Raw genomic sequence first — 17116 nt, 5'->3', positions numbered from 1 at the left:
TTGATAGAGAACAAATAAGTGCCTTTTTAAAAATAATATTGAGGTATCTTTAGGTGCATTAGGTATAGCTATGAATGTATAAATGCATAAGTTTGAATGAAAGCTTCACAGGCTATGTTGTGTTTCATTATTATCTTTAACTATTGACCAGATCATGTGTTGCCTATACTAACTCTTTGTCTTTCAATGAACAGTATGAAAAAAATAACCTAAATTCAGTACTTGGGTCTGTATCATTAAAGCTCTCCTTTTCTAGAAGCTATTTGTTTGTATGACAGCTGCCTTATATCAGCTGCATTAATATATTGACATTTTAAAATATTATGTTACTGGTATTTTTATAGCTGATTTATATATATAGGAACTCTTTTTTTAGCTGTCTCAGTTACTATTTTTTTCCTTTTATGCTCTGTGACAGTTTTAATTAAATGAAAATTATGTTTCCATCTCCCTGAAAACTATCCTAAAAGAATGTCATCAAAGCCCTAGTGCTTACATCAGCAATAATCTGCAATTGGCACTATATAGCAAATTCTTATTGATATACGGCATGGAGTCCTGACTCCACTGAAACCAAATGCAAAACTCCCTTTGGTTTCTGTAGGAGTAAAATTTTACCTATGATTTTCCTCTCATGGAACTAGTTAAAAATGCAAGTGTGTGGTGAGCTGATGAACACAGAACACTGTATCAGCATTTAAGAGTCTGAACAGCTGAACAAGCAGGCAGCGCTGCTGATACTGGGCATCAGAGCCTGTAGGTAGCTTGAAGCAGATATACAGAACCATGGTGAAAATTATCCTCTGCTAAAGTATTATAAGCTAGCTTTCCTGAATCTGATATGAATTTCACATTGGTGGAATACTTTGAATTTGGACAGTGACTTTGACAAGCAGGCTATAAGGAGCCTACGTAGAGAAGATATTCCATTAAATAAATGTGTATGCATCAATTTTAAAACCATGTCTATGTGAAAGGTCATCTATTATTTTTCTCTATAAAAATTACTATAGTATAAAGTTCCAGAGAGATAACATCTATTCTATCTTTATAATTTATGATTCTTGGATTTATAGGTGGTCTGGACACAGAGAATAACTCATATAATTTGCTATATTTTCTCACAAATTCCCTTAAAGCCTTGGATTTTCACCCAGCTGCATTCAAAGCTCTTTGTTAATCATAACTTGCTAGGCAGATCTATATTATCAATTCTTGAATCAGATGATATATTCTGAAAAGATATGCACTATGTCTTGGATACCTCAAGAAAACACATTTTGGGATGGATGATATGGGATTTTGCTAGTGTCATACTTCAGCACATATAGAAACAGAATGTTCCAATATTAAATTACTCCGTAATTAATTTAACATTGGCATAAAATTAAAACTGCTTAAAATAAAAATACATAGTTATTTAATTTTGCCATTTAAAGTGCTTGACACTGTTATAAAACTGGACCTAGTTCTGTGTCTTTATTCTTGGTTCCAATGTCTGACTAAACTAAGCTAGCTAAAGGGGAAGAATATTTATTCCCTGTTAAGGTAAAATCCAAATGTTGTATTATATATACATTCATGACCCTATCATTATGTTTTATACAAAGATATTTGGGATTAAGGAACTAATTATTGGAACCTAGAAATTAAAACTTTAGTAATTAGTCACTTTAGAGTGAAACTGTTTTTGAAACATTATCTTTCAAAAGTTCTGTAATACATGAAACATCAGTCCTTTACCAGGTCAGAAACATGTTTGTTAGAGAAGAATTGACACTTGACAGAGTATAGCTAATAAAAATGAGGTTTGTAAATGCAGTCTGGCCACATGCCAGGGAAGGTCACAGAGCAGATTACCTTGAGTGCCATCGCACAGCATGTACAGGACACCCAGGGGATCAGGGCAGCCAGGATGGGTTTAGGAAAGGCAGGTTTGCTTCACTAACCTGATCTTCTGTGACAAGGTGATCTGCCTAGTGGATGTGGGAAGAGCTTTGGATGTTGTCCTCCTGGAATTTAATAAAGTCTTTGGCACTTTCTTCTGCAGAATTTTCGTTGGGAAACTAGCTTCTCGTGGTGTGAACAGGTGAACACCTCACTGGGTAAAAACCTGGTTGGATGGCTGGGCATGGAGAGTGGTGCTGAATAGAATTAAATCCAGTTGGTCTTCCTTTTCCTTCTTCAGCTACTGAGGCCAGTTCCTTGAAGGTGGACTGCTGTTCTTTTTCAAGGGCTTTACATCTCCTTAGTTGGATGGCCCCAAATTATAATGAAAGTCACATTTCACATGGAAGGATTTTCTTTCAGCTTTTATCACTGTAGTAATTTTCTCATTATTATTGTTGGAAGGATTGGACTGCGTCTCAAGTGATCCAGACTGATGTTTGTGCTTTGTTCTCTGGGTAGAAGAGACGTCCAATGAGTTTCAAGTAGGAATAGCATTATAAATTGCCATTTTAAACTCCCAAAGTATTTCTTCAGATTTGCCATCTATAGCATCAACAACTTGCAGCAGATATTTGATAATACATGTATTGCATCTGGCCAGCATGGGGTGTGAAGCTCATGTTTGCAAAGTGTCTTATATACACACAGGCTAAATTTTGGCAACTGATTTAATTCATTGTCACCTCAGTTTCTTCAGCTGTAAAGGAGAATTTTACCTGTCCTTTTTCCAGAGGCCTTTGTGAGAGTGTGTTTATGTTTGACATCTAATTATGGCAATCCAATGAATGATGGATATACGCCAAAAACTAACATTGTGTGCAAAGGGTCCTACGGTCAGTACATCCATGCAATTCTCAATAACAGAACTCTCAGGTCAAAGTTTATTGTTCAGATCCAGGAAAATACTTGTAAGTAGTTGTTATAGTCCCCCTGAGTCACCACATAGTTTCACTCTTAATTTTATTTCACTAGCTGCCTCTTAAATTGAATTGAAACATTTTCCCACTTGCAATATTTAGAGGTGTACAAATGCTGTGTGCAAGAGCACCTGTGACCTGTTCATTGCCCAGCAGTGATAGATCTGGTAATAATGTGCTTGCTATTCTGGCTGTACTGCACTTTGGTAACACCTAGGGTTTAATTGAAATGCACCCTGACATTGGTTTTGTTCATGAAGCATAGAATGGACATAATTACTATGAATCTACTGAGGGATATTATGGCAAAATGTCGTATTACTAATTTTGGCTCCTCACTCTCTTTGGGGGAAAAAAAAAAATCACAGATTTCAGTAAAAAACAATGTGCTGCAGTTTCATAGAAGTCCTAAAACAAGTAATTTTCCAAAAAATTAACTTCTTATATTTTTCTGTACCTATTTTTTCTCTCAAAACACTATCACAGTAGGATAATTGCATTGCCCCTAACAGTTTCATATTCCTTCATAATTAAATAAACAGCTTGTAAATTGCAGACCACAAAGTGCCTGTGTTCCACTCTTACCTTAAGGAGTTTCCATAGTTACAAGGACAAGAAGTTTAACCATCATTTGCCAGACTCGAGGCTATTTGCAGCCTTAACTTTTTAACTCATGTCTCTTTTTCTCTTTGCTGCTTTGTTTATTAACAGAATGAGGGAGTAATTTGGACTCACTTAGCCACTACAAATGCAATGATGCAAAATGGACTCTGGTTCTTTAGAGTGTTGTTAGCTGGGTATGTTTTTCCCAGAAGGTATTTTAAAATAACACATACTAACAATATAGTCTATAGTTATCAAGGTTATGAAATACCTACCAAGCACTTCTCCAACTCAGCATCAAATAATTCAGCACTTAAAAAAGGAAAGCAGGAAAACACTGTTCTTGACGCATCATCAAGGCACAGAAGTATTTAGGCAGATATCTATTTTAAATCATACTCCAAAAAATATTGATGCAGGTTTTCCATGGCTGCTTTAATGTGATTTCCTTTCATACCTTGATCTCCTCTGCTTTACATAACACAAAGTGCATTTGGAAAAACTGCAGTTGTTATGGTACAAACTCTATCTTTTCATGCCACTGAAATGGACAATTCTCTGATTTGCTAATATCAAAACAATATTCAAATCTTTTAAAATTACTTCGGATTTTACCAGAGTATCTCTGTTGCCAAACTGTAGAGAAGTATAGAAAACTGCTACTGCATTACATGTTCTTGAAACTAAAATATTGTTGTCTTATTGTCTATGTTACCTGCTGAGGTCAAGAGCTCAGCAAGGCTCAGAGGATTATGTGTATGGGTGACAATAATATTCAGCATTAGGTAGACAAGTGCAAATATTGTTATTTAGAAAATTAAGTTTTGGACTTTAAAAAAAAGATTCCAATTTTCTGTGAGGATGAAACTTTCTTAAGTGCAATTGTTTTGTTTGGTTTTTTGTTAGTTTGTTTGTTTCTCTTCATCATACTGGCTACATTTGTATATGCATTCTTAGGTTGTTCTGATGTGACATTTCCCACATTCGTTTTCATCATTTGTGGGTAGTGAGAAAATTCTGGAGTAATCAGGGGTAATACCTTGGATTCCATGACCCTTGCACATTTTTGCCTTTCCATTTTTGAAATGACACAAACTTTAATATTACATATACTCAAAGTTCAGTGTATGTATCAATATGAAATGTTCTAGTACATTTTTGAAAAGGATATCAATTTACAATTTAATGTTTCCATGTATAAAAATTTATAATATACCGAACCAAAACTAGTTTGTTTGAAATAAAGTATCACTGTACTATGTTTAAATCACTGCTAAATCAAACAAACAAACAAACAAAAAATACTATAGTATTTAAAAAAATGACCCCAGTACGACAGGACTAAAACTTGCGCTGTTTTGGACCAGTGCTTTAGAACAGCACATAATTTTTTTATTAAAGGTTGGTTTTATGCTAATTTTGTTGTGGTTCTCAGATGCCTTCCTAACATGGATCTGTGATTTTAATTTGATAAAAAATGAAAAAATAATTAAGAAAGCATAGCTATAGAAATAGTGCAGTTTTATAATTTCTCACTATGATATTTCTGCCATAAGAGAGGGAAATCTTGAAGTTGCTTGTATGACTTCCCCTTATATCATAGTTGGCACATGAAGTGCTGTGACAGACTTCTGTAATTAAGAGAATTTTATTATCAGGCTCTTGTAAAATTTCTGTTGTTCAGTTGCCTATTTTCCCCTGCATAAATATCTGTCCAGAAGGAGATATGAGATGAAACAAACAACAAAATGACAGAGAAAATGTACTTTATCAACTGAATTAGTGAAGCAAAATGGAACTTCAGTAACCCAGGGGGATTAGTGATGAGGTAGAAAACCTTTTTACCTTTATGTAATTGGTTTGAATCAAGCCCAAGTCAATACAGAACAAAAGTTACTAATGTCTATATGGGGTCTCGAGAAAATGAACCCAAATTAACTTTGAAAAGGGACTAGCTAAACTACATTACATCCTTTTATGGACACTCTTAATTGAAGTTACAGTGGCCTTGATTCAATTTAGCTTAAATTAAATTCTAAATAAGAATGTCCACACTAAGATTTAATGCAATAGAATTAACCCACTTAAAAGTTAATTCCAATTGAATTTCTAGAATGTTTCTGGGTGCACTAGAACGAAGGTGTATTGTGGTGGCTTTTATGAAAGAATTTTAGTTCATCATGAATGGTTCATGGATTGCTCCTAATCATACAACTGTAAAGAGTCTGAAGAGAGAAGTTAGGATTGTTTCGTCCTCATTACCCTTGGAGTGACTCTCTGGAGTGACAAAGTCATATAATTCCTCTTAAGAAATCTAAGTTTGTCCTAAAGAATATTCATTACATATCATCTGATGCTTTCTATCATTTTCCTGTGAAATAAGTTTTACTGGGGATACAAACTGCCAATGGTGCTTAAGAGTAAAATTATATTTTTAAATAGAGAGAAATACCAGGCTGAGATTCAAATACTTAATTTCTAAATAAATATCTTAATTTCTAGCTAAAATGCAAATATTTTTTCTTGGACCAATGGGCACTCAAATTCTTATTTTTAAAGTGTTTGTATCATGTTCATTTCTTTTGCCTGATGTTAAAGAGAAAATTTTAAACCTTAGGAAGAAGTGAGAGAGAAAACATGAAATCATGCTGGAAAATGAAGTGGGTGAAATAAAGCTGTTTTCTGTATAACAAAATGAAAGACAAGAAGAAAAAGGCAGACTGGGTCAAACTCACCCTTGATTGAACTCCCCTGAAATCAATGGTGATTCAGGAGGATTGAATGTGTCCAATCACATTTAGGTCTTTCAGATCAGTGTCTCAGTGATTCAGCCAAGCCCTAAAAGGCTTGCAGGAGAGAACTGGGAAGTATCTGCGGTGCAGCAATATCCGCTCTGCCTCCTACACTTAAATGCTTCAAGGAGCCACAGAACTATGTCCCAGAGCAAAACAGTGAAACATGCAAAGAGAAGAATAATTTGCATTGTGAGTGTTTTGATTTGTCTGGTCTCACGAGTAATCAGTTTGCATTGCAGGGCTGTCTATCTAGCCTGCTTTGGCCTCCACTGTATTTAAATAAAAATAAAATAAAAAACAAATAGATAAAAACCGCTGGGCTTTGAAACCTCACAGGTCTTTAGACATTATTGCAATAGCTCCCTTAACTGTTGTTGAGACTTTTAAAGTCCTAGAGCAGTGAAAAGGGAAAGCTGATTTTTAAGAATGTGGATAAAGTTACCCAGTTCTATAGTCACAGACATGGGGTTTCATTGTAAACCAATCTGTTTTAAAAAAGCCAAACATCTCTGACAGGAGTCAATCCATGAAGAAATAAAAAATAAGATTAGGAAGAGGAAGATATGAGATCTACTGTAAACTGTTTCATCCATTTTGCATGATGATGCATTGTAGTTCTCTGACAAAAGCATCCCATGGAAAATGAGAATGGTATCATTGTACTGTGTAGGGGCAGGGAACAGCATGCAAACTGTTTGCACTGCTCTTGAACTGAGAGCTCAAGTCCTTGAGGGTTTAGCCAGGTGGAAAGGTATTTCCTGAGAGGAAAAGGGGGAGGTGAGGTGGGCAGGAGGTTATGGTGAGTGAATCCCTGGCAGTGTGGTTCCATCGGCCCAACCCTGCACAGCCATATGGGGACACACATGTGAGGCTGCTGGAGCATTTGCAGAGCAGATGTTGGCAGAGGATTTCTGACCCCGGTGGAACTCCCTGCCCACAGTTCAGTCTCTGCTCTGGGACCAAGGTTAACCCTCATGTGTTTCAGTGCTTTGTGGAGCTCAAGCGTATTGTGTGCTTGTCTCTACGCTGAAATTCGCTTGGCTGCTTCTGCTGGCACTGCTGCCAAAAGGGGATCAGTCTCAGGCCCTTGGAGCATTCAGAGTTCCTGAAAAGACAGTCAAGAGTTACTTCTGCATAAGGTCACCCTGGGATTTGGACCTATTTTTACTGCCATACTCCACGCTCTGTTCCATACAGAAACTATTTTCAATTCTCTGGCGCTGATGCTACCGGAAGAGACTTCCCAGCATAATTAGCTGCCTGACGCACCTAGCTCCTCTTCACGTGTTTGGAAATCTGCTGTTTGACTTGCAGCTGTAGAGAGGCTTGTTTTCTGAAAAAATGCAGATATCATTGCAAAGGGTTTTTCCCTCAGAAAACCTCTTTAAAAGGGTGTGAGGTACAGCATACATAACTGTGCTATATACAGTGAAACAAAGATGTATTTTCTGAATGCATTCATATATTCATCAACTAGAAAAAAATTGAAAAACGTTATTTGAATGCTTCTCATCCTGAAATTTTCTGGGACACAGCTGAGGGAAACTTTTTCTGGTTTAACAATTATTCAGCTGAGGCTTAACTGTGATGTATTTGTGATGATGTAATTTTACTGTGATAGTTTAATCACCTGGTACTTGATAGTTTCTGTCTATATTTTCAATGCAGTACATATAACATCACATCTAAATTTTTTTCATGGCAGCTGTACATCATGAACCAAAGTGTGCTAGATAATACTGTATCTTAAACCATATATTTTGATAAAGCCATGGCCTTTGTATTGCACAGCTCTGCTGCTGAGACAGTTATTCAGAGACCCACAGACAAGACAGAAAGCAAAGTATGAGTTGCCAACAGCAACTAAACTGCCAGTGATCCAGCTAAGGGTCACTGGAGCTTGGGGAAATATCTTTGCCACCTGCCATACCTCATTAGGCAGATCTTTGGAAATGGTGTGGAAGTTCTCTTTTATTATCAAAGCCCCCCATTACAGGAAAATCTTTCAGCGATCAGAGGGAGCATAGTCACTTTCACCTGGTAGTACAGCAAAGGGAGAACAAAGCACGTCAGGCTCAAGACCCAATTACCATAGGAAAAAAAAAAAAGAGATATTGTACTATTACAGTGCCCATAAGGAAAGCATCTCTGCATACACATTTGGCAAAGTTACGTTTCAATAGGGTAATTACGGCATCTTTCAAGCTGTCCCTAAGGAAAGCCACACTGTGCTTGGCTACAGAGGTGGATTAGCTCTGTCATTCCTTGCTTCCTCTTCTGCAGTGGATCTTAAGAGGGCAGTACTTTTATCTCACAGGAAAATGTGTAGTACATCAAGAGTAACAAGGAGTAACAAAGACTCAGATAGATATAGAGAGAAGAATGTGCATATAAAACGTCAGTTTCAAAAAAAGAAAAGATTTTCTATTTCTGTGCAAATAGGAAACCAAACAAACAACTCTTCATGTATGTCTGGGAATGTCTCCATGGCCATAAAGGGAATATACATTACTCTGCTAAAAAAAAAAAGATGATATATGCTGTAGTAATTAGAGCAGTGCCACAGACAGACTTAAGGCCATGTTTGGAAACACATTTGATAATTGTACTGTGTCTGGGGAACCAACTGTGCAGTAAGGAAATTCTTAACATTTTAAACTAAATTTTTTAGTCTATACAGCAGAGGGCACTCGTGGTATTGAATTGACCATAGAGTTGCTATTTTGGTACTAGAAAAATGAAAAAAAAAATTACTTAGATGATAAAGAGGCGTCAACATAGACTAAAGAAGCTGGTTGATGGTCTGTGTTCCATGTGTGGGTTTGTCAACCTAAACTTTCCTGTGTCTCTAGCATAAATAGGTATTGAATAGCAAATTACTCTAGTACAGAGCTCCAGATGGATCTTTATGTAAAGTCCATTAAAATATTTCCATAACACCCTTCAAGGCTTAAAATTAATTTTCCACTGTGATTTTGTGCTGGCTAATTGTTTTTCCAGGGTATTTCCAAGATATTTATGATTTAAAATTACCCTGATATGAAATACCTTCAGCAAGGCCTCCTGAATATTTAAGTTCTGAGCTCTGGAAAACCACCAGCATAAAAGAAATTATCTTTTTACTACATTCTTCCTGCCACTAGGAATCTTACTGCCCTATGACAGCCTCATGCAAACCTCATTAGCTGGAAGTGAGGACTAGCAAGGTATTGCCTAGTCTATTTTCTGCTGGTCATGGTCACCTTTTTTGGATCATCAGCTCCCCTGTACTTCAGCACCATCAAGTCCACTTAGTGTTGTCTTGTCCTAAAAACTGCATTTTGCTTCTTGTATTGCCAGTGAAGAGGGGAAAAAAATCAACTAATATAAATAAATCCAAATTTAAATCATATTGTGGCTGCAAAAACTAAGATTTGTTCTCACTGTACCCTGGAAAATGTTGCAGAGGGATAGAAATATAGATATTCTGTACTTATATATTAAACAGGATATGGCTTAAACACAGAAAGATCAAACATACCAACACATGTGAAAACATATCTAGAACTTTGTATTCACATATCACAAAATGGGGATCCTGTCTTCAAAATTCTAGACTCAGAGAAGCTATCAATTAGTCAGTAGCCAAACTTATATTTGAAGTATGCACAGATTTGAATTTTACAGAAAGCTGAGGGTGTCAGATTTCCCTGGAGGTCTTTGATAGATCATTTTACTAAGGCATATGTTTGATTGAGACATCCCTAGCACAGGACTAGGGAGAACAGTAAATGTAAAAGCCACAGGCAATTTTGGCCTTCAGTACAAGGAAAAAGCTGTTCTATGTGAATGATTCATTGTTTCAGTCAATAACCAAAAATAGGAAGGATATAAGGAATTTAGATAAAAGCATTGATTTCAAAAATCTTTTTGCAACTGAGACATGGAAATATTTGCGTTTGGGTTAGACAACATTTACTGATCAGTCTCATAACTGGATAATTTATTTGTTGTAATGATGTACTGTATTCAGATAAAATGATTTCTTTTTCCCCCATGGAGCGCATGTGTAGCGATGAAAAGGGAAGATTTGCTGGATGAAGATTTAGGTAAAGGAAATGTTGGGAGATACCATCAGGTTCAAGTAATTGGAACAGGAGGAAAGTGCCTTGGAGTGCTTGCAGCATGGCTTGGGATCATTAGCTTTACGGAGGCTAGGAGAGAGCAGCTGAAGGAGCTTGGTGCATACATAGTCTGATGTTGAGGGTGCTTGTTCTCCCATGGCCTTTCTTATTTCTCTGTACTTTTTTGTTCTACAAATGCAGTAGTTTCCATGGTCCTTCAGGGAACCCAGGATGCAGGACTGAGAGCAGACAGACACAAAAAGAAAGGTAGAGAAGCTGTATGACATCCTACAAAGCTGGCCTTTGGTAGAGAATTGGTCTGAGAAGATTCCTGTACCTCTGCAAGCCCCACGTGCTGCCTGTGCCTCACCTCACTTGTTCAGAAGGGTAACTGGCAGCTCTGAATGCAGGCACAGCAGGCTGAGTTCTCATCCCAGTTTCAGTGAAGATGAAAACATTGCACCATGTAATGGTAAAATAATTGGTTTGTTGTGTTTCTCTCTGTTTTATTACTTGTTAATGGAATTCAATATTCAGTCCAAGTCCTCAGGGTAAAAGTTTTAGAAGAATTTTGAAAATGAGAAAGGAAAAACAAATCACTGAACAAAAAAAAAAATAAAAATAACAAAAAAAAGGTGACAAAAATGCTAATACAATAACATTAACTGTCACAGATGATGGTTAATTACTACTCAGCAGCAAAATTCATGGGTCACAGATCTTGACTAAGGAACTTGATATTAGGCTCTAATAGTATTCGTTTGACCACAACTGCAGACTTCTCTTCAAAAATATGTAAGAAAGATGGGAACTATGGCCTTTTCACCTACTTTTTGAAGATACTTTTACTACACTTGGACTTTTGCAAGAGAACTTGAATTTTAGTGATTAGAGTGTTTCTCCATACCTCCTGTTCAATACCTCTGAAGAGATAAGTGACCTTGTGAGCCTGCAGTGAAAAGGAAGTTGTGTTGAGCAGCCAACCCTCATCTAGTCTAGTACATTGTCCTAAACCCATGAAGCTGATGCTCAGGAGTACAGTTGTTGGCAGAGGGAAGGGATGGAGGGGTGGGAGCAGTAACATCTAACACTACAGCCACAGGGTTCTCCAGAGCCATGGGACAGAACTGTAAGCTGCAGAGAGAAAAGTTGAGTGACTTGCTCAAGGTTGCAAAACACATTAGTTTCATGAATCTTTCATAACAAGAATGATGTTTTATAAATAGCACATACAGAGAGATCAAACATACAGATACAGCCCAGACTTTCTAGTTCCCTTCACAGTTTTTTAGCCATTATATTGGCTTTCTCTGCAGTAAATTATTAAAAATGAGATGAGAACACTTTCTGGCTCTAAACCCTTATAACAGGTTTTTTAAAAATGCAGAAATGAATTCTCAAAAACACATTGTCTGAATATATAATTAGAGAAAAAAAAGGTCTTTCATTAAATGAATTGTTGTGAGATGAAAGTTAATATATTTTCCTGGTTTGGGTTTTTTTTTTTTTCTCTTTTTTATTTTTTTTGGTTGGTTGGTTTGTTGGTTGGTTTGTTGGGTTTTTTTGAGGTTTTTTGAGATTTTGTCTTTTTTTTAAGAAAGGTCTCCATTTTTTACATAAAATGAATCAATTTGGAGCCTGGAGTGGAAAACTGTTGCCTTATGGTATTTTGTTTTACTGAATATATATGTACTATCCATCTGGGTGCTCTAGGTTATAAATATGCTTTAAGCTTGCTGTAATTTCTAAGACTTCACTTTTGGCTGATTTATAGAAATTTCATTAATCTCGGCTACAGAGGAATCTTGAACTGAGCAGCAGATTGAAAATGAATTGAATGCTGGGGACTGTAAAAACTGCCACACATGAATCAGTACTGAAGTTCTTAAAATAGTAATGATCATTTGTAGTGTAAAGGTCTTTTTTCCCTTTGCTGTAAGAATTTTTTGCGAGTTTTTTCAAGGTGCCAATGAAACTGCCAGCCCTGCAGCTACAGGGATATTTTTCAGCATTTAAATAAATGGCTATTCACATTTCTGTGTTCAATATACATTTGTGGATGAGTTTTTCTTTGCTTTGGGTGCCAAATAAAAGAATTGAAGAGGACATATCATTAAATTGGATGGAGCATGCGTCTTTATTTTAATTTTTTCTTTTTTTCTTTTTTTTTTTTTTTTTAATTCTTATAGGCAAGATCTTGCCCTGTTATCTGCATGACAGTTTTAGAGAATTACTTCTGGTTAAAGTCTGATTCAGGAATCATGTTTGTATAGACAAAGATTTTTATCCATACCACAAAAGTCTCACTTGCTTTTCATATAATCTGTTGTCTTATCTTACAATGTGTAAAAAAAGTTAGCACCTTGAATACTCTGATAATTCCTATCTTAGTAGATTCCAATATTACTATGTTCCTATGTTGCTAACTTTTGCCTTTTGAGATGCTTGTCCTTTCTTTCAACTCTCCCCTGAGTTACATTTCTTTCAGGTATTCACCGTGGTTGAACTTCTTATCTGCCATCCACCTACATGCATTGTACATTGGAATGTGCAGGAGAACTAATGTATGGCTATTTCTTATCTCACTGCCAGCTGCAGCTGACGTACATATCTGTACAGAAAAATAGTATTAGCAATTCTTTACCTGTTCTCACTATCGAATTTCAAGAAATTGGTAGAGGTGACTGAAAGGACTTGAGGAAGCCTTTGTTGAGAGAACACAATTATTTGAGATTAATGTTCTCCTTCTCCTTTCTTCCTTTCTTTCAGACGATTCAAACTCCAGAAGGACCAACACCAAATAAATTATGAATGTTGAACAAGATGACCTTACATCCACAGCAGATAATGATAGGTCCTAGGTTTAACAGGGCCCTATTTGACCCCCTGCTTGTAGTGCTGTTGGCTCTTCAGCTTCTTGTGGTGGCTGGTTTAGTGAGGGCTCAAACTTGCCCTTCTGTCTGCTCCTGCAGCAACCAGTTCAGTAAAGTGATCTGTGTACGGAAAAACCTTAGAGACGTGCCAGACGGCATCTCCACCAACACCCGGCTACTCAATCTCCATGAGAACCAGATCCAAATCATTAAAGTTAATAGCTTCAAGCATCTGAGGCACCTAGAAATCCTGCAGCTCAGCAGGAATCACATCAGAACAATTGAAATAGGGGCTTTCAATGGTCTGGCCAATCTCAACACTTTGGAACTCTTTGACAATCGTCTGACCACTATCCCAAATGGGGCTTTTGTATACCTGTCAAAACTGAAGGAACTGTGGTTGAGAAACAACCCCATTGAGAGCATCCCTTCTTATGCTTTTAACAGAATCCCTTCTCTCCGGAGGTTGGATCTGGGGGAGTTGAAAAGGCTTTCGTACATCTCAGAAGGTGCCTTTGAAGGTCTGTCCAACTTGAGGTATTTGAACCTTGCCATGTGCAATCTTCGAGAGATTCCTAACCTTACTCCACTTGTAAAACTGGATGAGTTAGATCTTTCTGGGAATCACCTGACTGCCATCCGGCCAGGTTCTTTCCAAGGGTTAATGCATCTTCAGAAATTGTGGATGATACAGTCCCAGATTCAAGTGATAGAAAGGAATGCTTTTGATAACCTTCAGTCACTTGTAGAGATCAACCTGGCACACAACAATCTAACACTTCTGCCTCATGACCTGTTCACACCACTCCGCCTAGAAAGGATCCACTTGCATCACAATCCTTGGAACTGCAACTGTGATATCCTTTGGCTCAGCTGGTGGATTAAAGACAAGGCACCCTCGAATACTGCATGCTGTGCACGTTGCCACACGCCTCCCAGTTTAAAAGGAAGGTACATTGGTGAGCTGGACCTGAATTACTTCACATGTTATGCTCCAGTCATAGTGGAGCCACCAGCAGACCTCAACGTCACAGAAGGCATGGCCGCAGAGATGAAATGCCGGGCATCGACCTCCCTGACCTCCGTATCTTGGATTACTCCAAATGGATCTGTAATGACGCATGGGGCATACAGAGTTCGGATTGCTGTGCTCAGCGATGGCACATTAAATTTTACAAAGGTAACTGTGCAAGACACGGGTTTGTACACATGCATGGTGAGTAACTCTGTTGGGAATACCACGGCTTCTGCCACGCTGAATGTGACCGCCCTGGATAACCCTGGTTACACGTACTTTTCAACCGTCACGGTAGAGACTGTGGAACCTTCTCAGGATGAGGCACAGACCACAGAGCAGGTTGGGCCCACACCAGTTACCAACTGGGAAACCATTAACATGACAACCTCACTCACTCCACAGAGCACAAGATCAACAGAAAAAACATTCACCATTCCTGTGACGGACACAAACAACGGGATCCCAGGAATAGATGAGGTTATGAAGACTACCAAAATCATAATTGGTTGTTTTGTGGCTATCACTCTTATGGCTGCTGTGATGCTGGTAATTTTCTACAAAATGAGGAAACAGCATCACCGGCAGAACCATCATGCTCCAACACGGACTGTAGAGATCATTAATGTGGATGATGAGCTTACAGGTGACACACCCATAGAGAGTCATTTGCCCATGCCAGCAATAGAGCATGAGCACTTAAATCACTATAACTCTTACAAATCTCCTTTCAACCACACAACAACAGTTAACACAATAAATTCAATACACAGTTCAGTGCATGAACCGTTATTGATCCGAATGAACTCGAAAGACAATGTTCAAGAGACTCAAATCTAAAACATTTATGACATTAAGGGGTGGGGTGGGGGGACAACAAAAGATGGTTTATAAAACAAATGACACAAATGACTGGGCTAAATCTACTGTTTCAAAAGTGTCTTTACAAAGAAAAAGAAATTTATTTATTAAAAATTCTATTGTGATCTAAAGCAGACAAAATTATGTGTATTCCTCAGAACCTGTTTTTGCTGCAGTTATTTACCTTCCTCGTTCCCGTTTTCCTGCCCAACCTACCCCAACTCCCATTTGCCATATTTTTCATAGGAGATCTTGATTCCCTAAAAGAACTGATCTAGGAAATTTTGTAAGAATTCTGTTACACTTTGGGAATTTTTATGGTGAATTCTAGTGGTGAGATTCGGTCTATTTTGTCACTTTCTCTTTTTTCTTTTGTTTTCTCATGCCCTTTTTCAAATTATTCAACAGAGAATGGAGTAATAACAGTAACTTTGCAAGTGAGAAAAACAAGTAAGCCTTTTTTTTCTCCATGTAATGATTTGCTCTGTATTTACCAAAAGCACCATTCTGTGAAAAAAATGGAAAAAAAAGTAAAAAAAAAAAACAACCAAAAATTAATTTACTTGTGAAAGCCTATAAAACCCATGAACTTTTAAGCAATTCTAGAACCAGAATTTGTAGTTCAAACACTAAACTAAGATTATAAATAAAATATTGGTTTTTTTTCTGTACTTGGATATAGCTCATTCTTAGTGTGACTTTAAACATCGAAAGTTTGTTAAAAATTCTTATGATAATCTGCTCTGATGGTCCAAAACAATCACTTTAAAGAGAATAATTAAAGCATTTTGTATCATTACTGAAGGATATCAAAGTTTTCATTTTAGTTGATGAAAACAACATACTGACAAAAAAGGGTGTTTGATTTCTAATGCAAGATTGAGATCATTCCTTCTAATGGTGTTTCCAATTATCTTTATTATATCACAAGATGCTTTTCACAATGCCAGAAAAGTTTTGCAAGGAGCTTCAGTTGTCACTGAATTTATTAGACAAAACTGAAAACTTTTTTTTTCTTTTTTTATTATTTATAACTGGCAATAAGAAAATTCATCTTTCTATCGAAGCTAGTGGTTTCCATTTCAGTTGTTCTGGGACTTCTAGGCACAAATATGAAAGAAGCTTAGCCATAATAATACCTGTAATAAGAGCTGTATCCCTATGTGCAAAATCAAATCAAAATGCTGTTCTAAAATAAATCACAGGAAGAAATCTGAGGATTTGCGTTTAAAAAATAGAAAGAACAAAGTCAGACAAATCAGAGGATATTATAAGTTACTGTAATTTGCATGACAATTAGAATCCCAGATTCCATTAATTTAAACTCAGACTCATTTACCAATGGGAAATGCACACCCTTTGCCTTTCTGTTTACATACATTCTCTGGATTTAGCTTACTGGTATAGGACTGGTGTATATCGTGCACACTGAAACCTAAAAGAAAAGCTTTCCATAAGAAAACCTACTCCAGGATATTGTGTTCTTCCAAGCAGAAGTTCTGCCAAATTAAACTTCTTTATGCATTGGCAGCTGAACAGAAGCATTTTAAAATGATTTAAATTAGGGGAAAAAAGGAATCTTATATATAATTTCTGAACATTTTTTCACCTGTTTTCTTTCTTAACCACCTTTACTGAGGGTTTCTGGGGTCTTGTTCCAGGTAAATAATATTGTTAGCAAAATCTGTTTGGATCTTTCTAGTACAGAACAGCATGCAGATTGAAGACCCCACTGAAAAATATACTTCTGTAAGTTTAAGATGGAATTCTGATAGGTTGAGGAGGTAAACATCTCCTGTTGGATGCACAGTTCTCAAGGTTGCAAGTGAATGTTGTGGTACAAAGGCCTGATTTAGAGAGGACACAGTGGAGATAGGTGACAATGAATCACACCCTGCAAGGAGTCTGATAAGTATAATACCGAATGAAACCCAAAGTTCTATAACAATCTCTAAGAAACATTTGGCAAGGCATTATCCTTTGATGTGCTACATGAAAA

At 37.0% G+C, this 17116-nt stretch overlaps 1 protein-coding gene across 6 annotated transcripts in view; it reads left to right on the top strand.

Annotated features, from left to right (window-relative positions):
• Positions 1-15788, top strand: part of LRRC4C (leucine rich repeat containing 4C) — a 490474-nt gene extending 474686 nt beyond the window's left edge. For all 6 annotated transcript variants that reach the window (XM_088058324.1, XM_088058326.1, XM_088058325.1 and 3 more), the window contains one exon: positions 13138-15788. In XM_088058324.1, coding sequence (XP_087914450.1) covers positions 13180-15096 — 1917 coding nt within the window. In that variant the 5' untranslated portion in view covers positions 13138-13179 and the 3' untranslated portion in view covers positions 15097-15788. The remainder of the gene's footprint in view (positions 1-13137) is intronic.
• Positions 15789-17116: the final 1328 nt, after the last annotated feature.

This window comes from Pseudopodoces humilis, chromosome 7 (assembly GCF_049639895.1).
Source record: "Pseudopodoces humilis isolate 2021_Gansu_Grassland_sample_001 chromosome 7, ASM4963989v1, whole genome shotgun sequence".
NCBI lineage: Eukaryota > Metazoa > Chordata > Aves > Passeriformes > Paridae > Pseudopodoces > Pseudopodoces humilis.
Note: the sequence above shows the minus strand (reverse complement) of the source record. Positions and strands in the feature narration are given on the sequence as shown.